This window comes from Mus caroli, unplaced genomic scaffold (assembly GCF_978045245.1).
Source record: "Mus caroli unplaced genomic scaffold, Mus_caroli_1 scaffold_39, whole genome shotgun sequence".
NCBI lineage: Eukaryota > Metazoa > Chordata > Mammalia > Rodentia > Muridae > Mus > Mus caroli.
The window spans coordinates 1,110,025-1,135,152 of NW_028227294.1; the positions used below are offsets into that span (position 1 = coordinate 1,110,025).

A 25,128-nucleotide genomic window follows, 5' to 3' on the forward strand; every position below is an offset into this window, starting at 1 on the left:
TCCACGAGAAAATTTCAGAGACAATCATATTCATTAAATTAGTAAATGTTTGTTATAACAACATAATAACAAACACCAGCAAAATAGCTTCATCAGTGATAAACTTAGAATCTGAAAAAAAGATTTTTGAGCACAGCAGATTCTTCTCTTGATCCTTTTTTCAATTAGGTAGATTTAAATAAGCTATTGATACCACATAATATTTAAAGTTCATTCAACTATAAAATGTATGAGTATATGAATAATTAAGTTCGAAGACATCATTATAATGTAGCAAATGACAGGCTTTTAAACTATACTGTGTAACTGCAGCTTAAGTATAACCAGTTTAAAATGACTAAATAAACTATTATTTCAAAAAAAGAAAAAAAAAGAAAAAAGAAAAGAAAAAGAAAAACGTCCTTCTATATTATGTAAGGGTTCTGAATTTGGCAACTGGTTAACATATCCTCTTAAAATATGTAATTAAACATGCACAAAAACGCTGAAAGCCAGAAGCTACTGAGACTGTGAATCAATCAGTATACATTTAATATAACAGATTGTGAAATCATGGGTAGAATCAAAAGTTTTCTGAAGTACTTCAGTGCCTAATCACAGTCCCTTAAAAGGAAACAAATAATGTGAAAAACAACACTTTGAATTGAATTATTGGAGAAATAATGAAACAAAGGATGTTTTGTGTTGTAAAAATATACATTCTATTACATGCTGAAGATAATTTTGTAGAGTATAGAACCATTAAAAAACAATTGCTTTATTAAATATTTAAGTTACACTTTAAAATAATTCAAAATAATCATATGAACATAACAATCATACAAGCATTAGAATTACTGACATTCAAGAGGATAGTTATGTATTAAAGAACGTGAATGTATATGTCAGGTATGGCTGTTAGCACAAAATAAAGAGAAAATACGTAACCCTGACAAAGCATAAGCCTTGATGTGAACTAAAATGATTTTACAAGAAATATCATGTTCTATATATTAAAGTTTCAAAAATCACCTAATTTATAAAAATATCTTTACAGACAAGATGAAGGTACAAATTTTGAAATAAAAAGTTTATCCTGTATTATGTAGACATCTACTAAATGGTGTTTGTAAATCAATAAATCTGTCTTTATGAGTGAAACAAACTCAGTTACTATGTACTCTAAAACATATTTAATGTTTAATAAGGTAATCAGTATGTAGTATATAAATTATTATATTTAAAATTATTGTAATTTAAAATATCAACTTGTAAGATTGAGATAAGGAAAACATTGTACTTTCGAACAATAACATTTTATAAAGAAACTGAAACCTTCCTGCATTTCTGATAGACAATAGACATTTCAAAATGTGGTTTTATAATTTGTATAAGATGATAATCGACTTCATTATATGCATAATAAATCCACCTTTTAATTAAAAATATTCATGAGTGAATTTCTAACAACTCTATTTATAAGACATTTAACTAGAAACGACTCTATGTTATCTCTCCTGCGATTGGAGATATGCTTCTGCAGTTAAGAGCAATTGCTTCTCCTGCAAGAGATCTCTTCTAATCCCAACACCCATATGGCAAGTAAGAACTTCCTGTAACTCCAGTTTGAAGAGATCTGATTCCTCTTGTTGTATCCAGAAACAGCACATACACACACAATGCCCAGATACATGTGTGGGCAAACCCACCCAAACACATATAATAAAGCATGAAAAATAAAATTTATTAATCAGAGAGAATGAATTATGATATATTTCTATGCCGTATATATACATATACATTATATATACATATACATGCATTATATATATATATATACATATATACATACACACACATACACACACACATGCACTTATACAAAATTACAGATAACTATATCATGAGTGAACTATAGGTACATGGGTTTCAAAATGCCTGTCCACAAAGGGCACATAAAATATATATTATTTATACAACTTTAAAATAGAACTTAAATACAACAGAGAACATTGTCCTAGGAAAACACTTCTCTCATATGTTAATGAAATTACTAAATTCAACATTCTGTTAACTTAGAATTTGTATCCTTAATTTATGCTACAATATAATTTTGGGTCATTAATATAAACTTTATTTCTGTCTGTAAAGATTTAAAACATAGGTTCAACAAAATATATATGTTAGAATGTTGATATATGCAGGTGATATTGACAATGGATCTAGAAGTCAAAATTAAGACTCCCAACAGCTAGAGATGTACTTATCCAATGTTGTGAGCTGCCTGATATAGGTGCTCTGAACAGAACTTGGTACCCTAAATTAGCATAGTTCATGAGTCACTAATGGGTCTTCTCCGTAGCCCTGCTTTAAAAAGTAAGTTAATTAATTTAACTTTTCATTTAACTAATTATTAATTTAGTTTTACATTTTTATTCAGTGCATGTGGGTTGTGCTTATGCAGAAATCAGAGGAAAAATAGGGATTCCATTCTAGCGTATAGATTGTAGTGTCCAGGGATCAAGTGCAGTACTCCAGGATTAGCAGCAAGCACTTTTATTCACTGTGCCTTCCTTCCAACCCTATTTAATATTTAAATTACTAAAGAATATATACCAAAAAATAAACTATTCAAAGTCATATTAATGGTAACTACAGACAAGAGCAGTTCAACTTGGATAAAGCATAGCTCTCACTATTTACATGGTGTCCTGAAAATAATTTTAATTACGAACAAAGCAACAATTATACTTCAGTGGATTTCTAATTTTGCTTTCTGCAGTGGTTTGAATAAGAATGACACCTGTCTCGAAAAACCAAAAAAAAAAAAAAGAAAAAAGAAAAAAGAATGACACCTGTGGGCTCATGTATTCCAGTGCTTGGTCATAAGGGAATGGCACTACTTCAGAGAAAGTAGAAGATGTGGCCTTGTATTAGTAGGTGAGGCCTTGTAGGAGGAAATATGACCTTGTAGGTGAAAGACTGTCAGATCAGTGCCAGTGTCTTATACTTGCTGGTCCCTGTGAATCCAGTAATAGAATCCTCAGTGACTTCACCAGCACCTGTGTCTGCATGCCACCAGGCTACCCTCCATAACGACAGTGGACTGTAAGCAAATCACTCTTGAATGTTTTTCTTCACAGAGATAGAACACTGAAGAGATCACTTCCTCTGGTATTCTACCTGAAAACTTCTGCATTTCTTTTCCAGCCTTGCTCACAATTGTTAGCAAATGGACTGGACTTTAACCTACTTCTTTAATTTGTCTGAATTATCATATCACTCCTGGATCTTATCACATGGCTCAAATTCATTGCTACTTCAGGAAGATGCCCTTGTGCAAGGTTCCATATTCTCATTTCAATTTAATACATAATTTTATAAGTTTTACCATCTAAAATTTTTTCTTTATAGTCTAAGTGTTTCAGGAAACTAGGTATTATTATTTTATAGATTCATTTACAATGAAAAGGGATTTTTTTCTTGTAAAAGCCTTACATATTTCTGATGAATAGTCAAATTATAAATGCCAGTCATGGAAGGCAGCAAATGAGAACAATATTGAATGAATATGTGATTAGAGAAATATAAAATTAGCACTTTAATTTATTTGAGCTATAATGAGTAATATGTGGCTGACTTTTTTCCCATTTTAAATTCAGTGGCTCTTAATAATAAAATGAAATAAAAGCTGTATATTTTTATCTGCCATCAGGGTCTTTCTGTTATATTCTATCAGTGAATCACTAATGCTCTGACCCTGTGTTATGGCTTTCACGACGATGTTATATATTATGTTTATTGTAAGTTTTATCAAGAATTAGCATAAAAACTAACATTCATTGAATAGCCATTTAATGTACTATGCAATTTTAACATAAAGTATATAAGACTAATAGTGGTAATTTAAAAATAGATTGATCATTTATTTTCTGTAATCCTTATTTTAATGAAAGTGAACTAGATAGTCACATCTATCATTTCCAGGGTCATGTTTCTTTAGAAACTCCTAGAATATTCTTTGACTTTCATATGTAGAAAATGAAGTGTTACCTCATTTCTTCCTATTTTTATTGAAATTATTATACCGATAAAATACTGGAGAGTTTAAATATCCCCAATCCTGCATGGATCATAAGCTTTAGAAACATTTTCCATAAACTGTCAATGCTGTACTTGAAAATAATCAGCTTACTACCTAAAAGTGTTACAACACTTTGTCTTCCATGGTCCCCCTCTAAAGGCTTTTTAACTTGGGTTGAACACATTTCAAAGGTAAGTACTAAGTAATCAACTCCTTTTATTATCCTGGAATATATTCTTGTCATCTGAACATGATTTACTATTTATTTAAAATGTTTCTGGTAGGTTTTCAAGGTTATTTTCACTGGGGGCATTATGATGTGGTTTGTAACTTTTACGAGAGGTATAGTATCTTTCTGCTCTTCTTTTCTTTCTTTCTGTGCTTTGACTTCCACATCTGGAGTTAGTTTTAGAGTGCAATTTGAAACAGGGATCCAATCATTTGTGCATTGTGGCTTGGTCCACACCTGGATCTTGGGGAAATTCAGGCCCAGTATCAGGGTCTGGTGACTCCTTATCTGTCAGTACTCAGAGCTAAAGGATGACAAAGGAAGTTTGGGATGTGTGCTAAGGATCTAGGAACCACTAATTGTCAGTGTCCCAAGCATATGGGTAGCAAAACTTGGGTGGGACATTTGTGGTTTACTTGTTGTTGCCAAGAATTGGATGATATGTAGAGGATTAGACTATGTGTTTGGAATCTGTGCTCCATGCTTTTTATCTAAGCATCTGAATCAGGTAATGTTTAAGCAAATTGTATTAATATCATATATTTTTAATTAGTTTAGAGGTTATGTGACTAAGTTCAAATGATGTTTTTAACAGTGCTGTCCATAAATAAATACTTCAATAACCCTTAGTTTGTTAACAAATAGTTCAGTATCTCTACCTTTTTTCTATCCTTCTAGGAGGTAAGTGATCAAAAATATCTATTAAATATAATTAACATAAGCATATACTTTTTAATTAAAGATGATTACTAAATATAATACACAGGTTCATGTATAAGTCCCAGTGACCACAGGACTTTATATAGGAGTATAGACTGAACATAATAATTTGTTTCTAATGAGCAAAATAAAACAAAATGATTGGGTTGCAAAACACTGGGAATTCCACTCCCTTTCGCTGTTACTGAGGCCTTTTTACTTGCTCAGCTCTATGAAATGAACTTCATTTTGTGATGGTTTGTACATGCTCATCTCAGGGAGTGGCACTATTAGAAGTAGGTGTGGTCTTTTTGGATTAGCTGTGTCACTGTGGGTGTAGGCTTTAAGACCCTTATCCTAGAGGACTGTAAGTCAATATTCTGCAAGCAGCCTTCAGATGAAGTTGTAGAACTCTCAGCTCCTCCTAAACCAAGACTGCCCAGACACCGCCATGCTCACTTCTTGATGTAATGTACTAAGTCTCTGAAACAGTAAGCAGCTCCAACTAAATGTTGTCCTTATAAGAGTACCTTGGTCATGTTATCTGTTCATAGAAGTGAAAGTCTAAGAAAGACCCACATTTTACGATGTTCTGTGGCAAGTCTGACACACAGAAAACAGACAGAAGCAACAAGTCAGTGTGTAATTAGTGAGACAGCCTAACAATTTGTAAAAATCAGAGGCTACCATGAAAAGGCTATCAAAAAGAAGGATCTTTATAATTAAAATATTAGATTAACAACAGGCTCTGTGAAGGCCAAAATTAGAACACTCAGAAACTTGAACTCAGAGCTTTGGTCTACTTGCTTTGGGATATGACAGCAATTATGAGATTATGTCACTAAAATTAAGAATAATTTAATGCATGAGAATAAGTAAATAGTGCACTAAGGATTGTCATAGGGGTTATAAATTGGAAAGGGCAGAAATTCATATTTATAAGTATTAAAAATGACCTTTATGTACTTAGTGTGTTTAGAAACAAACAACTCATTTTTAATGTTTTTTCTTTATTTTTGATAATTTCATATAGGAATACAATGAAGGATGATCACATCTACTTTTCATTTCCCAGTATTTCCCAATACCCATATGTACTCATCAATTCAACCCCATCTACTTCATACTTATGTTTGTTTGAAAGCCCAATAAGTTGAATTATTGCCGCTTAAATGCATATGGATGTGTGGCCATTCATTGGGTCGACCCAACTTACGAGTGGACACATTCTGATTTACAGGCTTCTTTTGTATTTTTAGTGTTTTCTTTATTTTTTTTCTTTTAATGATTTTAGTGTATTTAAGTTTGGGTTTTTAATTTAAGCTTTAATGGACATCAGCCTTGTCCTGGGTGTTCAGGTCAGATGCATGGGATTATTTCGATATATTTATATCTGATAAGAGATGGAGAGAAAGTAATATTGAAAGAAACAAAGAAATAAAGAAAAAGATTGAAAGTGAGAGAGTGAGAGAGAGTGAGAGGAAGGAAGGAAAGAAGGAAGGAAGGAGAGGAGAGTGAGAAATTGATAGATAAAAAAAGAAAAAAACAAATAAAGGCAAAACATAAAGAAAAAGAGAGACAGAGAGATAAAGTTAGGAAGGAAGGAGGAAACAGAAAGAAAGAAAGAAAGAAAGAAAGAAAGAAAGAAAGAAAGAAAGAAAGAAAGAAAGAAAGAAAGAAGAAGAAGGAAGGAAGGAAGGAAGGAAGGAAGGAAGGAAGGAAGGAAGGAAGAAAGAAAGAAAGAAAGAAAGAAAGAAAGAAAGAAAGAAAAAGAAAGAAAGAAAGAAAGAAAGAAAATAAGAGAGGGAAAGGGAGAAAGAGGGAACGATTCAGAGATGGAAACATATGGAGAAAGACAGAATTTATGAAATATACAAAATTAATTAAAAATAAATAAATAAATGAATGAATAAACGTTTTAGGGATATTACAGCTTTATGTGTATTCGTTTTAGATTTCTATGGTATTATAAAAGGATTTGTAGAGTTTTTGAAAAGTGATTTAGAGTTTCTAGTTTTTTAGGCTTCTATTTTATTTTTAGTTTTTTCTGTTTTTTTTTAAAAATGAACTTTAATGATTTTGCAGGAAGCTGGAAAACAGTAAGATATACAAAGAAAAACCCAATATAAAAAACTCAAAAAAAATTAATAAACAGAGGGAGAGAGAGTCAGAGAGAGAAATAGAGAGTGAGAGAAAGTGAGAGAGACTGAGTGAGAGAGAGAGATAGAAAGTTAGAAAGAAAAAAACAAACAAGGAAAGAAAAAGAAAAAAGAAAGAGAGAGAGATAGAGGAAGGAAGGTAGGAAGAAAGGAAGGAAGAATGGAAGGAAGGAAGGAAGGAAGGAAGGAAGGAAGGAAGGAAGGAAGGGAGAGAGAATGAAAGGAAGGATGGAAGAGATAGAAAGAAAGAAAGATAGAAAGAAAGAGAGAGAGAAAGAAAGAAAGAAAGAAAGAAAGAAAGGAAGGAAGGAAGGAAGGAAGGAAGAAAGAAAGAAAGAAAGAAAGAAAGAAAGAAAGAAAGAAAGAAAGAGAAAAGGAGAAAGATTCAGAGATGGAAACATAGGGAGAAAGACAGAATTTATAATATATAAAAAAATAATTTAAAACAAACAAACACACAAACAAATAAATAAATGAATAGATAAATAGATAAACAAATAAACAAATAAATATTTTAGGCAAATTTCGGCTACATGTGTATTCTTTTTAGATTTCTATGGTATTTTAAAAGGATTTGTAGAGTTTTTAGAAAAGTGATTTAGAGTTTCTTGATTTTCAGTATTCTATTGTATTTTTAGTGTTTTCTTTAAATGATTTTAGTGTATTTAAGTTTTGGTTTTTAATTAAAGCTTTAATTGACATCAGCCTTGTCCTGGGTGATCAGAGAGGATGCATGGGATTATTTCGATTTATTTATATCTGTTAATAGATAGAGAGAAAGTAATACAGATAGAAACAAAGAAATAAAGAAAAAGAATGAAAGAGAGAGAGTGAGAGGAAGGGAGTAAATAAGGAAGGAAGGAAGGATTGAAGGAAAGATGAAGGAAGGAAAGAAAGAATGAAGGAAAGAGGGTAGAGTGAGAAAAATTATAGAAAAAATAAATAAAGACAAAAAATAAAGAAAAAGAGAGACGAAGAGATAAAGTTAGGAAGGAAGTAGGAAACAGAAAGAAAGAAAGAAAGAAAGAAAGAAAGAAAGAAAGAAAGAAAGAAAGGAAGGAAGGAAGGAAGGAAGGAAGAAAGAAGGAAAGAAAAAAAGAAAGAAAGAAAGAAAGAAAGAAAGAAAGAAAGAAAGAAAGAAAGAAAGGGAGAGAGAAAGAAAGAGAGAAAGAAAGAAAGACAGAATTTATTAAATAAATTAGTAATCATAAATAAATAAATAAATAAATAAATAAATAAATAAATAAATAAATAAATAAATAAATAGATATCTTAGGCATATTTTGGCTTATTGTGTATTCTTTACAGATTTCTATAGTATTTCAAAAGTTTTGTAGAGTCTTTAGTATAGTGATTCAGATTTTCTTGTTTTTCAAGCTTCTAATGTTTTTTTTTTTTTGTTCTGTTTTGTTTTGTTTTGTTTTGTTTTTTTAATGATGTTACTGTATTTTAGGGTTTCGATTTTAATTTATGCTTTAAGTGATTTCATCTTTTAATGCATTTTACGGTATTTCTTCTAGTTTTGTTGTTGTTGTTGTAATTTTTGTTGTTCTCTTTTTTCAAAAAAAAATTTAGGGTTTTATATTTAGGGTTTCATTGTTTTGGTTTTGCCAGGCAGTGTTGACCATGCCTTTAATTCAAACTATTGAGAGGCAGATGTAAGTATTTTTTTTTTTTTTTTTTTTTTTACTTTGAGTTCAGCATGGTCTCTTTAGGACTCTGGAGGACAGTAAGAGATACACAGAAAAACCCAATCTAAAAACCTCAAAAAAAAAAAAAAAAAACAGAGGGAGAAAGAGACACAGATAGAGAGAGACACAGAGAGAGAGAGAGAGATAAGGTCAGAGAGAGAGAGAGAGACAGAGAGAGAGAGAGAGAGAGAGAGAAGGTCAGAGAGAGAGAGAGAGAGAGAGAGAGAGAGAGAGAGAGAGAGAGAGAGAAAGAGAAGAAATTTAGAAAGAAAAAAACAAACAAGGAAAGAAAAAGAAAAAAAATAAGAAAAAGAGGGAGAGATATAGGAAAGAAGGAAGGAAGGAAGGAAGGAAGGAAGGAAGGAAGGAAGGAGGGAAGAAAGGAAGCAAGGAAGGAAGGAATGATCGAAGAGAGAGAGAAAGGAAGAAAGAAACAATGAGAGGAAGGGAGAAAGAGAGAAAGAGACAGAAAAAAACATAGGGAAAAAGACAAAATTTATAAAATTTACAAAATTAATTTAAAACAAATAAACAAACAAACAAACGTTTTAAGGATATTATAGGTTCATGTGTATTCTTTTTGGATTTGTATGGTATTTCAAAAGGATTTGTAGAGTTTTTAGAATAGAGATTTAGAGTTTCTTGATTTTCAGGCTTCTAATGTATTTTTAGTGTTTTCTTTCTTTTTTTTAAATGATTTTAGTGTATTTAAGTGTTTGGGTTTTAAATTAAGGTTTAATTGACTTTAGCCTTTTCCTAGGTGATAAGATAAGATGCATGGGATCAATTCGAAATATTTATAACTTTGTGACAGAGAGAGAAAGTAATATAGAAAAAAACCAAAGAACTAAAGAAAAAGAAAGAAAGACAGAGAGAGTGAGAGATATTGATAGGATGGAAGGAAGGAAGGAAGGAAGGAAGGAAGGAAGGAAGGAAGGAAGGAAGGAAGGAAGGAAGAATGAAGGAAGGGAGAGTGAGGAAAAGATAGAAAAAAGGTAAAAAAACAAATAAAGACAAGAAATAAAGAGACAGAGAGATAAAGTTAGGAAGAGGGGTGAAAGAGAAAGAAAGAAAGAGAGAAAGTCAAAATTTATTAAATAAATAATTATGAATATAAATAAATAAATAAATAAATAAATAAATAAATAATATCTTAGGCATATTTCGGCTTCTTGTGTATTCTTTTCAGATTTCTAGGGTATTTCAAAATTTTTTAGGGACTTTAGTATAGTAATTTAGAGTTTCTGGTTTCGAGATTCTAATGTATTTTTTTTTTTTGTTCTGTTTTGTTTTGTTTGTTTTTTCTAATTATGTTAGTATACTTTAGGGTTTCGGTTTTAATTTATGCTTTAACTGATTTCATTTTTTGAAGTATTGTACTGTATTTCTTGTAGTTTTTTTGTTGTTGTTGTAATTTTTGTTGTTCTCTTTTTTCCAAAAAAAAAAAAAAATTAGGGTTTTATCTTTGGTGTTTCATTGTTTTGGTTTTGCCAGACTGTGTTGAACATGCCTTTAATTCCAACTATTGAGAGGCAGATGTAAATGATTTTTTTAATCAGAGTTCAGCATGGTCTCTACAGGAAGCGGAGGACAGTAAGAGATACACAGAAAAACCAAATCAAAAAAATTCAAAAAATAATTAACAGAGGGAGAGAGGGAGAGAGAGACAGAGAGGGAGAGAGAGAGAGAGAGAGAGAGAGAGAGAGAGAGAGAGAGAGAGAGAGAGAGAGAGAGAGAGAGAGAGAGAGAGAGAAAGAGAGAATTAGAAAAAAAACAAACAATAAAGGAAAGAAAAAGAAAAAAGAAGGAGAGGGAGAGAGAGAGAGGATGGATGGAAGGAAGGAAGGAAGGAAGGAAGGAAGGAAAGAAGGAAGGAAGGATGAGAGAGAGAAAGAAAGAAAGAAAGAAAGAAAGAAAGAGACAGAGAGAGACAGAGACAGAGACAGAGACAGAGATAGAGGAAGGGATAAAGAGAGAAAGATTCAGAGACAGAAACATAGGGAGAAAGAGAGAATTTACAAAATATACAAAATAAATTTAAAATAAATAAATGAGTGAATGAATGAATGAATAAATAAATAAATAAAGAAAGAAAGAAAGAAAGAAAGAAAGAAAGAAAGAAAGAAAGAAGCAAAGGTTTTAGGGATATTTCGGCTTCATGTGTATTCATTTTAGATTCCTATGGTATTTTAAAAGGATTTGTAGAATTTTTAGAAAAGTGATTTAGAGTTTCTTCTTTTTCAGGTTTCTATTGTATTTTTAGTGTTTTCTTTATTTTTTAAATGATTTTATTTTATTTAAGTGTTTGGTTTTTAATTTAAGCTTTAATTAACTTCAGCCTTGTCCTGTGTGATCAAATAGGATGCATGGGATCATTTCGAAATATTTATATCTGTTTAGAGATTGAGAGAAAGTAATACAGAAAGAAACAAAGAAATAAAGAAAAGAATGAAAGAGGAAGAGAGTGAGAGAAAGTGAAAGGAAGGGAGGAAAGAAAGAAGGAAGGAATGAGGGGAGATTGAGAAAATGATAGAAAAAAAGAAAAAAGCAAATAAAGACAAAAAATAAAGAGAGAGACAAAGAGATAAAATTCGGAAGGAAGGAGGAAAGAGAAAGAAAGAAAGAAAGAGAGAGAGAGAGAGAGAGAGAGAGAAAGAAAGAAAGAAAGAAAGAAAGAAAGAAAGAAAGAAAGAAAGAAAGAAAGAAAGAAAGAAAGAAAGAAAGAAAGAGGGAGAGAGAAAGGGAAAGGGAGAGGCAGAGGGAGAAGAATGTTGGTACATTTAGATTGTCTGCCTTATTGTTTTGGTCAGTGTTTCAAACCTAAAAAAACAAATAAAACAAACAAACAAACAAACAAAAAAAAAAAACGTAAAATTCTGAAAAAGCATATGATCCAGGAAGGTATTAAACTAACACAGATCAGCCTGCTTCTGAATGCTAGTCTTAAATGGGAATACTCTATATTAGGCTCTTCTGTTTTTTTTATTTGTTATGTAAATGATTTTTAAAAGTTTTTCTCTATGGGATATGTGTGTGTGTCTGTGTGTGTGTCTGTGTATCTCTGTGTCTTTGTCTGTGTGTGTGTGTGTGTGTGTGTGTGTGTGTGTGTGTGTGTGTGTGTGTGTGTGTGTGTGTGTGTGTGTTTGTGTGTGTGTGATCAGATCCTCTGGAACTACAATTGCAGATTGTTGTGAACAACTATGTGAGTGCTAGAAATTGAGCCCTGTTCCTCTTCAAAAGCAACCAGTGTTCCTAAGCTGTGAGCCATCTCAGTCCCTTCTGCCTCCTCTAACCTCCACTTCTCTGTTCATCTTACCCAGATATGTCTTTCATACCTACTTCTTCTGACTGTTTTTATTTGGTTAATTCCCCTTTGCTTTTCTCTTGTTTCCTCAACTCCTTCTTCAAGATTCTGCACTTCCTTTTGTTTTGGAAGATTCTCACCTAATTTAAATCCAGACTTTAGGGCATGTATTTAAAAATTTTGCTAGTTATTCTGACAATGCTTTCCTCTTGATGTCACCACTTGGGTACTCCTCTGCTTCTCATTTGGCAAAATATCATGGAGTCACAGTGATTTACTTTTTTTTCCTCATTTGCTTAATATGTCAGCATGCCCTGCTTATAGACTATGGTACAGCCGCTGTTTAACTTTCATAATTTTGGGTGATGTATTAATTTTTCCGGGAGTTCCAGATTGAATAGAGGGGGTTATTCCTCCAGATGATACTGACAGGCATGATTTAGAGTAGTCAGGAATAGAAATACTCAATTTTCCCAATATTGTAATCCTTTAAAATACAGCTCCCAAACCATAAAGTTATTTCATTTCAACTTCAAACTATAATTTTGTTATAGTCATCGATTATAATGTATATATCTTATATACAAGATATTTGATATGGGACACTTTTAAAAAAGTTGTTTGAGCCCTGAGAGGAGTTTCAACCAATGGTTTGAAAACCACTAATCTGGAAAGGATTGGGGTACCATTACCAATATAGAGTGTTTACTAGTGTTGCTGGGAAGATGTCTCCCTCACTTGAAGGCAGAGGGAGTTCCAAGAACAGGCTTTTTCTGAGTCCCCATACTTCTGTCCAAAACTGTACACCTTGTTGATGATCACTGATGTATCAGATGGCCATAGTAAATTAGAGTAATCTTGTTTTCTTTTAAAATCTAGAAATCTTGTTTTCTTTTAAAATCTAGAAAATGATGATTCTAAAACTGGTTCCACTAGCTAAAAGCAGTGGCTGGCACTCTTTCTAGGGATCCTTTATGTAGTGTTCCTTTATATCTCCAAGGCCAACAGCAGATGGCTGAGTCCCTCCTGGGCTGTACTTCTCTGATCTATTCTCACCTGCTATGCTGCTTTCTTTCACGAAGAGAGCACATGATAACACTGAACTCATCCCGTCTTTAGTCAGCACAAATAGCCTATTTTTTTTTCCTCTATGGCCCAGTTGCTCATGATTTTGAGACATAATCATACATCTTGTATTGACAAAAAGAATGACACTGATTTTTAGTATATAATAAAGCATATTTTGCATGACTTCTTTTCAGGAGGCAGGAAATTCAAGATGAAGACACCATCAGTAGATGAGGAAATTTTCGTTGGATGTTCCCATCACAGAAGGGATCCAATGGGCTAGTAACAGAGAAACAAACTCCCTGTCATAATTAAACCTTTTCTATGACAGCATTATTCATTGATTTTTATTTGTAGGTCCTATCCCTCCTGACCCAGTCCAATTTTTCCAAATATATTAAAACCTGAGGATTAGTCTACAGAAAATTACATTTGCGGAAACACATTGAAGTATTATATGAAGGTGGATATTTGAAAATCTATAGTAGTGTGGGGGCATTATTCTTTCTACCTCATGTACAATTAAAATCACTAGCTACTTTCTTCCCTGTGAAAGCATGGCAGCCCACTGAGTGACTTTTTTTTGATGCATATTGATATACAAAAACTTAATCACTTTGGCATATCCTGTCACCCATATCCAGCTCAAAATGCAACATCCACATGAGAGTAGAAACATATAAATAAATTTAATAGTATCTTGAAGCTAAAATTCCCAATTTAATCAAACCATCATTTAGAATCAGCTACTTAATACCAATGTGCTTTAAATGTACAAGTCACTGGGCTTTGTTGTGACTCTTTGCACAGGTCAATAGGGACCTTTAACCATCTTCATCCTTTCCACTCTCCTCCATTTCTATCTTCTCAGAACCCCCTGCTGATGCCCTTACTCTTCCAAAATATCTCCTTTTATTTAATGTGCCTTATTAAAATTATAATTTGACAATTGTCATTTTGATTTTATCTTGTCTCACCTAACACAATTTGAGGAGAAATACCTCTCTCCTTCTCTCTCTCTCTCTCTCTCTCTCTCTCTCTCTCTCTCTCTCTCTCTCTCTCTCTCTCTCTCTCTCATTTTTAAGAAATTCCTCCAGTGGGGCTGGCATCTATATTTCCTCCATAGCTTGTCTATTTCACACAGTATAACAATCAACATTGATGATATGGATGGAAGAATCTAACCCACTATGTAGTTAGGGCATCCCCTATGAAGAGGATGTAATGTGTGGAGGGGACTGAAAAATATTTTTTAAGCACTTAAGATCAATGTGGCATGAACAATTAAAGTGCCCTCTAATTTCTAAGTAAATTCCATACTTACCTATGTCCAGAATTCTGTCTACCCATATTTCAAAAGTAAAATTACATTATCTATTTCTTCCTGTTTTACTGCATTTAATCTACGAATTACCTTGTAACCAGAAATGCTGGTAAATTTTAAAGACCTTTAAAATGTGACTCTTAGATATCGGGTTTCTTTTAAGTTTATCTCAAATTTGTAAGCAGACCCAAGGTCTATGATTTCCTTGCACTTTACAAAGAATCTATAATTCATGATTGCTATTGGCTTCAATACAATGTATTCAATCCTATTATATTCCAGCTTTGTTTGAATAAAAATTGTCCTCCTCTAACAGTGGGTTTTCATAAAGTGAATATTGTGCTATCCAGTGTGTTGCCTCAAGAGTCTGGCAACATTTCTGATTCTAAGAACAGCTTAAAGATAACCAAGGGAAAGATTGGTACAGGAAAAATAACCACCAAGTATGTTGGTATGCCAGACACCGAAGACATTCACAGAAGGAAAATAAAAACAAAAAGTAAACAAACAAAAAAACTAAAAACATACAAACAAACAAGAAAATCAAATACACAATAAAAATGGTGCAAGAATGAATCTACTGGGGCAGCATGTGAATCAGGTAATCAGGCCATTTTATATTCATTATTCATTTATTCATTATTATTTATTCATTTGTTCATTTGTTCATTTGTTCATTTGTTCATTTGTTCATTTATTCATTTATTCATTTATTCATTTATTCATTTATTATTCATTATTTATTCACTAATTTGCATATTCGCTTATTGGTTTATTCGTTTATTTATTCGTTATTTATTCGTTATTTATTCGTTTATTCGTTTATTCATTTTTTATTCATTCATTCATTCATTCATTCATTTATTCATTTATTTATTTATTTATTCATTTATTTATTTATTTATTTATTTATTTATTTATTTATTTATTTATTTATTTTGGATTTCTAGGAGGCCATATGAAAATATAAATTCGAGATGCTCAATGTTTCTGAGTGTAACTCCAGAAGGAACCAGCCTGATAGGGGTTCTATGATGTAAGCTGAGATAGGGTGATGTCACAGAGAACTGGTCAGAGTTTGCACATATATTCCACTTGGAGACACTAGAATTCCTTGAAGTTGTGTTCAGTATCTTCACAGTGGTGAGTGAAAGCCAGGTCAGCTCCTAACCCACAAAGTCGTTCCAGAGGCTTTTGGTACCTGGCCTGTTTCAGAAGACAGAATCTTGAACACTAGGATATTTTTGTGGAGTATGCACCTTTATGGAGTAACTTGGACTCTCATAGCTCCTTAAGGCTATATGTTTTCCCTCCTTCAGTGAGTAACTGCACATTCTAATTTCTCTCATGTTTGGGATCTAGGGGTATGGATGGTCTACATTATTTGATCTCATGAGTTTATTAACCTTGCTAACAATATCTCATTCACAATTCCACTAATATGCCAAAACTTCCATTGTCCATGTGCATTTTAGAAGATATTAGTTCTAAATTGCTAATATGGCAAGGACTTGTTGTCCCAGTAAATGTTTTGATTACATGATGAAACAGATTTTTGATAGTATTTAGATATTATATTTAGCATTAAAACTTTTCCTTTAAAAACAATAACGGACTATTTACTTGAAAAATTGAAATATATAGAATTCACATTGATGGTTTGTTATGTTGCTGCTGAGAATGTTTTAGCCCTTTTTTACTACCCTTTCCTTAGTAATCATGCACACACCCTGTTTCTACTCTTAATCAAACAAGCAAACACAATATCAAACTAAATATCCAACCAACCAAACAAGAAAATTCTGTGTTACTAAGATGAGTGCTGTCTTTATTCTCAACTTTGCATGCCTCCTCGCATATTATTGGCAAAGGCCAACTCACTTCACTTATCCCTCCTGTAAGCCCCTGGCCAAGATACATTTTAGATGGCTGGGCAAGCCATCTTTTGTAAAATTTGTCTTAATAATTAGGTATAATTCTATCCTCTTGGGATTGTTTCCCTGAATTTAATTTCTGACATAGAATAGATCCCTGTAAATAGAAGGTAGACTGAGGGAGAAAAATCACTGAATATTTAGAAATAAAACCAAGTAATGCTGAGGCAGAAGGATTTCAAGTTCAAAGTCACCTTGTTAAAGGGTAGCCTATGTAACTTAATAAGTCTCTGTCTCAAAATAAGGGTAAAAACAGAGCCAGAATAAAGACCAAGGAATACAACTTGTGAGTTCTAATTAGGAAACTATAAGCTTGTCAAACTGTGTTTGTCATAAGGTAAAGGGGAAATTCCTGGATTAACTAACAATAGAATTCACAAAAGTAAAAGTCATTTGCAATAGTGATTGTGTTTCACATCATGAGAATGTGTACATTTTGGACATGCAACAAACATAAAAATATATTTTTCAGAAAGTATTCAGAAGCAATTTGTTTCTATTCACTGAAATTAACTAGTTGAATGGACTGTATGAGTACCTCTAACCCAAATACAGCAACACAGAATTCAAGATAAGGGGGCAGTAATAAATGTCTCTTCCCTCTCTGCAGCAAAACACATGTAAAGGTCAAAAGAATAACCCAATTCAAAACAGCAGTCACTCAAAAATAAATGTTTTCAATGTTTATTTTCCAGCAAACTAACTTCAGCAAGTTAGTTTCAAGCCTTTGTCTTTTTATTGTAGGTCCAATGGTTAAAGGTGATAGAAAATGTATTGATACTTCAAAAGTTGCTGCAAATAGTGGCAATGTCCAATCAATCAGTAGTTGGGCCATTTCATATAAGTTACTGAATGTTTTATTGTTGGACAGAATGGTCCTCGGATAGAGGATTTGTAGTTAGGCTTCAAAACGCTGAATAAATTCTCTGGTAACCATTCCCAGGGAGTGTTGACAAGCTTATTTGCACATTGTAATTAGGTGCAGGCAGATCTTGCATCATAAGCCGCATAACTGTAGAGGGAGAAATGATCACCATCAGGGCCATGAAAAGCTGGCAGTGTATTCCAGACATTCAGGAAATTGCCATATACTTGAGAAAAATTAACTCCTCCAGTACTTCCACCACTTCCAGCTGCCCCACAAAAGTTTCCATTTGCTCCGAAGTTATGTAGATTTGGTCCAAAACAGTTTTGGGTTGCTCCCACCGAATACTGACTTGACCCAAAGGCACTTGGGTTTGCCCCAAGAACATACTGGCTTATCCTGAAAACATGTGGGTTTGTCGCCAAAACATTTTGGTTTGTCCAGATATTGTATGGATTTGCCACAAGAGCATAGCAGTTTGTCCTGCAGGTATCTGAGTTGGTACCCAAACTATACTGGCCTGCCCCAAAAGCATTTGGACTTGTTCCAGAAGCATATTGGCCTATCCCATAAGCATCTGAGTATGTTCCGAAAGGATACTGGTTTGTCCAGAAAGCATTTTGATTTGCCCCCAAAGCATATTGGTTTATCCCGAAAGTATTTGAAAACGCTGCCAAAGCATACTGGCTCACTCCTAAGGAATTTGCGTATGTTCCCAAAGTGTATTGGCTTATTCTTAAGGTGTTTGGAAGAGTATACTGGCTTGCCAAGAAGGTATTTGGGTTTGCCTCCAGAGCACAATGGCTTACCCATACAGTATTTGAGCTTGACCTCAAAGTATTACTGCTTGCCATGAAAGCAGTTGAATTTGTCACAAAAACATTAGAGTTCGACTGGAAAGCATTGGGGGTATCCCTGAAACCACGGACAGTTGCCAAAGGTACATCCGAGTTTGCTCTAGAAGTATATGAGTCAGCTCTGTGGGCATCTTGGTTGGCTTCTTGAGCATCGGGGTTAGCCATAGTGTGGAAGCTTGGGCTGCCTCCTCCTCTCCAATTGTTTTCTAACTCCACAGCTGGAACTGATTTTCTTGTACTATCTTTAGCTATAGTCTTTCTTTTACTCAACTGTCTAGCTGTATATTCTTTAGGGTATGCCATTTTAACTTCACAACGACTGGAGCCAATGAAATGGTACCTGGTTTTTAAGACCTTTCTAACGGGGTTTTCATCCCTGTATTTGATAAAGCCGAAAGCTCTTCTTTCCTGAGTGTCGGAACACAGTGGAAGCTCTATAGCCTCTATCTGCCCAAATGTGCCAAAGTAAGCCCTTATTTTTTCTTCAGACATCCGCGGGTTCAGCCCACCCACAAAAATCTTTTTATTGGGGAATTGAGATTCCAGGGCTTTAGCCCTTTTAAATTTTATTTTCTTGCCATCAACTTTGTGGTCTTTCACTCGAAGCACCTTCTCTACTGTGGCACTGTCTTTGAAAAGCACGAATCCAAATCCCCTAGACAGACCGGTATTTGGGTCTGTTTTTATAATAAAGTCTATTACTTCACCAAACTTAGACAAGTATTCCAGAAGTACCTGCTTGCTTATTTCTTGGGAAAGTCCCCCGATGAACATCTTACTAGCATCATGTTCGTTCTTGGTGGCATCGATTTTGAACCCTTCCCGAAATTGCTCTCTTTCATTATCCTTTCTCACAGCGAGACTGGCAGTATTCATGGTATATAGGCTGGATGGAGGTGATTTGACTGTTGGATAAACACTGGCCTAGGCACAAATGGCGGGGGCATAGCTGTCCTCAGGCAGTCGGGGAAATTATTGCACAACCGTGACGAAATAGAAACAAGCATTATAACTACAGACAAGGCAGGAGCTGCCTCTCATCCTAAACTGGGGGTGGGGTGGGGGTGGGAAAGGGTGCGGGGGGCCAGGATAGTGTCTGATTTGTCCCTAAAAGGTGTTGATGCTTGCAATGTAAAAAGCAGGCCTGCCTATAGACTTTCTTTTTGTGTTCATAACACCCCCCAAAAGGAATAGTATGGTAGAAAAGGAAGCCTTTTCGTTGTTGATTCTGTCTTTTCATGTTACATCTCTTTGAATTTTGTTAAAAACAATTTATTTATCCTGGACATTTCTTTGAATGTTCAAAAAACTCTTCCTTCATACTTTAGATGTGCTTCATATTAATCTTCACTATTTGAAATAAGACTGAAATGGGAAAGTAATACAAAGTTGAGACATCCTACAGGAAAAACAGAATGTCTATGGGTTTGTATATTTTACCAAAGGACTCTAAAGGAACATTTTAAAATAAAAGCTTCACTTAGATTTATTTATAACATTTACCCTTTTAATGTAAAATGCATTTACATCGTAGTGATAATATTTAGGTAATGTGCCATCATCTTCTAAGTTCTGTAAACCATTTAAGCAGTCACTCCTCATTTCTGGATGACGCAGTTAATGGTTATAATATGTTGGTTTTCTCATTTATTTCTCATAATACTGTTTTCCAGATGCTGTAATATACAATAATATTTTCTTCTTTATCCATTGTGTGAATGTAGGTAAATTTTGTTTTCATATTTTACAATATCACTTACCATTTTGGTTTTTTTCCTTTATTCCATATATGAAAACATTCACACACACACACACACACACACACACACACACACACACACACACACAGAGGACTTTTTTCTGTCAACCATTTTTGTTTATTTGCTTGTTTGTTTGTTTGTTTCTTTCTTTCTTTTATGTGGACAGTTAAATATATACTCCCCATTTTTCTTTTCTATCGAGAAAGCATTTAATATTGAGATTTTTTTCCCAATATTTAAAACACACAGATCAAATTTTAGATTTGTTTTTTCTTTTCTTTTGGGCAATTTCTGTGCTTGTAACTACCCATTAGATATAATGTACTTGTTTGTCTATTATTTCCTCCTTCTAATATTATTCCTATGAAAAGGGAGATTTTATGTCTCCATATTTTTTTCCCAAAGTTCATGTATAGAAACTATTCTAGAGGAATATTAATGTTTATGGCATCATTACTATGTTAAGAATCATGGCCAACTATCCCCTCTCCAAAATTGAAGGCTTAAATATTAAGAATAATTTTAAATACCAGAAATTAAGCTACATTCTATAAATACCTTTCAGGACTGGACAGTTGCAACTTACCACATAATGTCTTTAGGTCTTTATGCTTGCCTCCTTGATTCAATGGATGGGACCAGTTCAAAGTTGGAAAATGTTGAATGTGAAGATATAAAATACAGCTTCATGGCATGATAGATGCCCCAGTGGAGGAAAGTTGAGATCAGGGAAGTGGTGTGTGGGTGGGTGAGTAGAGGAACACACCTCTTTTGAGCAGGGGGAGAGAGGATGGGATACAGAGTTTCTGAGAGGCGGGAAACCAGGAAAGGAGATAACATTTGAAGTGTAAATAAATAAAAATATCCAATAAAAATAAGTAAACATAAAAAATATAGCTTCATAATATGCTGATGAATATGATCAATTTTCTACGGATTTTACTTGCCAAGAAACAGCAATTTTTTTTTAAATATTCACTATTCCACCATCATTTTTCCCTTTGAATTAAAGTGTTATGACCATCCATAGAAGATGTCACTGGAAGCCAGGTAAAACAGTTTTTCTATCACTTTTCTTAACATGGACAAATTTCACATATGAAAATTCCGCTTGAGAACTCTCTTAGCTGTCAAAGCCACCATTCCTGTAAGAAGAGGCTTTTGTAATTAACAAAATATTTTTATAGGTGGGTTAGTAAAGGTTCTCTAAGGGAAAAAGATTTTCTCTTTCTGTTTACATACCGTTACATGCACACACATACACTCATAGGCAAACACATACACACAGCTTCACACACAACCTAATACACACACAGACACACGAGCACACGTACAAACACACGTTCAAGCACACACACACACATATACTGGAGTGGGTTGATGAAATGAAAGGGAAGGAATGCACTTGCTAGCAAAGCAAGAGCAAGAAAGCAAGAATAAGAAGCTTTCTTTTTCCATGTCCTTTTGTAGCGCTCCAGCAGAGGAGTGTATTCCAGCCTCAAGATCCAGATTAATAGCATGTTTCTTCTTGACTCAATGGTTCAAACCAAGTCCCTCCCTCCCAAGAAATTCCCACAGGTTTGTTCTAAATTTCTTGATTGTAGTTCACTCCAGAGGTTGACAACCAAGAGTAGCCATCACAATAGGTCTTTAGTATATTTATCTAGGCCCTGTGATGTCTGTACTTATATCAGTTAAATTTCTCATGAAGATGTGGGTGTTTTATACTGTAGGAATTATCATCTCTTTGAATCAATAGACTATTTCCATACATGGCACCAAGAAAACAATAATGAAAACAGTTTCTTTAAGAATGAATAATATTGTCAATAAAATTGAAGTGTAAGGAAAATAAGTTATTTCACAAGGAAAACTTAATCCTTTAGCAAAAGTTTGCTATATCATACTTTTATTATATTTGGGACCCTGTCTTACTCTAAATTTTTCAGCTTGCTTAACATTGTAGTAGTCCCTTAGATTTTTTTTCTTGAGAACCTACAATAATTTTCTATACATCATGTTACCTTACATCTAATACCCATTTCATTCTTACCATCTATCTCACTATCTGGTAGCAGCTGGTCTAATAAAAAAAAATGGTGTGTGAACCCCCATATGTATATATTTTTTGTATTTTTAGTGACCACGGATTGTTATTATATTTGAGAAGATTAGGAGACATGGCTTTTGTTTGAAGAAGTGGTCCTATTGAGTGTAGCCTTTGAAGAGTCAAAAGCCCACACCAAGCTCAGTGTCACTTTCTCTGCCTATGGATGAGAATGTAGTTCTTAACTACTACTCTAACATCTGCCAGCATTCTACCATGCTTCCGGGAACTGATCAATTTTAGGGACATTTTTGAATTCTTGTGTATTTTTTCTTTTCTTTTCTTTTCTTTTTTTTTCGAATTTTAGGGTTTTTTTTTTCAGCATTCTATTTTAAATTTTTATTTATTTTATTTATTCATTTTACTGGTTTTGAAAAAAAAGAAAGAAAGAGAGAGAAAGGGAGAAATGATAGAAAGAAAAAGAAAGAAAGAAAGAAAAGAAAGAAAGAAAGGAAGGAAGAATGAAAGAAAGGAAGGGGGGCTGGTGAGATGGCTCAGTGGGTAAGAGCACCCGACTGCTCTTCCGAAGGTCCAGAGTTCAAATCCCAGCAACCACATGGTGGCTCACAACCATCTGTACCGAGATCTGGTGCCCTCTTCTGGAGTGTCTGAAGACAGCTACAGTGTACTTACATATAATAAATAAATAAATCATAAAAAAAAAGAAAGAAAGGAAGGAAGAAAGAGAGAAAGATAGTGTAAAAGAAAGAAAGAATCAAACTTTAGGGCCATTTTTGGCATCTTTGGTTTTTTTTTGTTTTTTTTTTTTTTGAATTTTAGGGTTTTGTTTTGTTTTGTTTTATGGTTTGTAGGGTTTTAGAAGAGTGTTTTACAGTTTTTTTTTTCCTTTCTAATGTATTTTTAGGGTTTTTTTTCTTTCTATTTTTATTAAAGGATTTTTTAATGTATTTCAGGGTATTGGGTTTCATTTAGTATTCTGGGAATTTATTTCTTTTAATATTTCAACGTTCTTCTTAGTTGTTGTTATTGTTGTTCTTGAATATTTATTTATATTTGATGATTTTAATTTTGGCATTTCATAGTTTTAGACTTACCAAGCAATGGTGGCCCATGCATTTAACCCACCAATAGAGAAAGAGGTAGGTGAAATTTTTATTTCAAGGCCAGCCTCGGCTTCAGAGTGAGCTCCAGGACAGTCAGAGATAGAAAGAGAACCACAGTCTCCAAAACCTCAAAAAAAGACAGAAAGAAAGAAAGAAAGAAAGAAAGAAAGAAAGAAAGAAAGAAAGAAAGAAAGAAAGAAGGGAGGGAGGGAGGGAGGGAGGGAGGGAGGGAGGGAGGGAGGGAGGGAGGGAGGGAGGAAGAAATGAAGGAAAGAAAAAATAAAGAGAGAATGGAAAGAATTTTAGGGACCGTTTTGGCTTCTTGTATATATATATATATATAATTTGAGTTTTTTTATTTTTGTTTTTTAGGGTTTGTAGGGTTTTTATAACAGGGGTTTTTTTTTTTTTTTCAGTCTTCCAGTGTGTTTTTAGTGTTTTTTTTTTCTCATTTTTTTGTTTTTTTCTTTATTCGTTTAGTATTTTATTGTGATTTAGGCTATTGGCATTTGATTTAGGCTCCAGGGTTTGGGTGTTTTTTTTGTTTTTTGATTTTTTTTTTGTGTGTGTGTTTTTTGTTTTGTTTTGTTTTAGTTTTTTGGTTTCTTTTTTAGTATTTTAATGATTTGTTTTTGTTTTCATTTTTGTTTTTGTTTTTTTGTGTGTATGTGTGTATGTGTGTGTGTTTGTTCTTGAATATTTATTTAAAATTTTAGGGGTTTTAATTTTGTTGTTTTATATTTTTAGGTTTGCTAGGCCATGGTGGCCCCTGCCCTTAAACCCAGCAATTGGGATGAACAGGTATGTGGTTTTTGAGTTCAAGGCCATCCTGGTCTACAGGGTGAATTCCAGGACAGCCACAGATACAAAGAGAAGCACAATCCTCAAAAACTCAAAAAAGAAAGCCAGGTATGGTGGTGCATGCCTTTAATCCCTGAAAGAAGGAAAGAAAGAAAGAAAGAAAGAAAGAAAGAAAGAAAGAAAGAAAGAAAGAAAGAAAGAAAGAAAAGAAAGAAAGAAAGAAAGGAAGGAAGGAGGAAGGAAGGAAGGAAGGAAGGAAGGAAGGGAGAAAGAAAGAAAGGAAGGGAGAAAGAAAGAAAGAAAGAAAGAAAGAAAGAAAGAAAGAAAGAAAGAAAGAAAGAAAGAAAGACAGAAAGACAGGAAGACAGGAAGACAGAAAGACAGAAAGACAGAAAAAAGAAAGAATGAAAGAAAGAAAGAAAAAAGAAAGAAGAAAGAAAGAAAGAAAGAGAAAGAAAAAAGGAAAGAAAATAAATGAACTTCAGGGCCATTTTTGGTTTTTTGTTTTGTTTTTTTTTTTTTTTTTAATTATAGGGTTTTTGTTGTTTTCATGGTGTGTAGAATTTTTATAAGAGACTTTTAGAGTTTTTCTTTTTCTTTTTTTTTTTTGTTTTTTGTTTTGTTATGTTTTGTTTTGTTTTGTTTTTCGGCTTCTAATGTATTTTTAGGTTTTGTTTGTTTGTTTGTTTGTTTGTTTGTTTGTTTGTTAGGATTTTAGTTCGTTTCCCGTTTTTGAGGTTTTATTTTTGGCTTCAGGTTTTTTTTGTTGTTGTTGTTGTTGTATTTTAATGTTCTTCTTAGTTTTTTCTTTTTGTTGCTCTTCTTCTGGAATTTTATTTTTATATGAGGGTTTTAATTTTGCTGTTTCAAAGTTTTAGGGTTGCCAGGCAATGGTGGCCCATGCCTTTAACATAGCACTTGTGAAAAAGTTGTAGGGGATTTTTTAGTTCAAGGCCAACATTGTCTACAGAGTGAGATCCAGGACAGCCAGAGATGCACAGAGAACCATAGTCTCCAAAACAAAACAAAACAAAACAAAACAAAACAAAGAAGGAAGGAAGGAAGGAAGGAAGGGAGGAAGGAAGGAAGGAAGGAAGGAAGGAAGAAAAAAAGAAGGAAGAAGGAAGGAATAAAATAAAAAATGTAAAGTGTTTTAAGGACTTTTTTTTACTTTTTTTGTATTTTTTATTTATTTTTATTTTA

General features: G+C 33.3%; 1 protein-coding gene across 1 annotated transcript; it reads right to left on the reverse strand.

The window, feature by feature from the left end:
* Positions 1-17,208: 17,208 nt before the first annotated feature.
* On the reverse strand, positions 17,209-19,109 carry LOC146999794 (uncharacterized). The gene is given in 2 exon segments (XM_085834433.1): positions 17,209-17,454; positions 17,456-19,109. Coding segments are annotated over 2 exon segments (1,692 nt in total). The 5' UTR covers positions 19,070-19,109; the 3' UTR covers positions 17,209-17,376.
* Between the last annotated feature and the right edge of the window lie 6,019 nt (positions 19,110-25,128).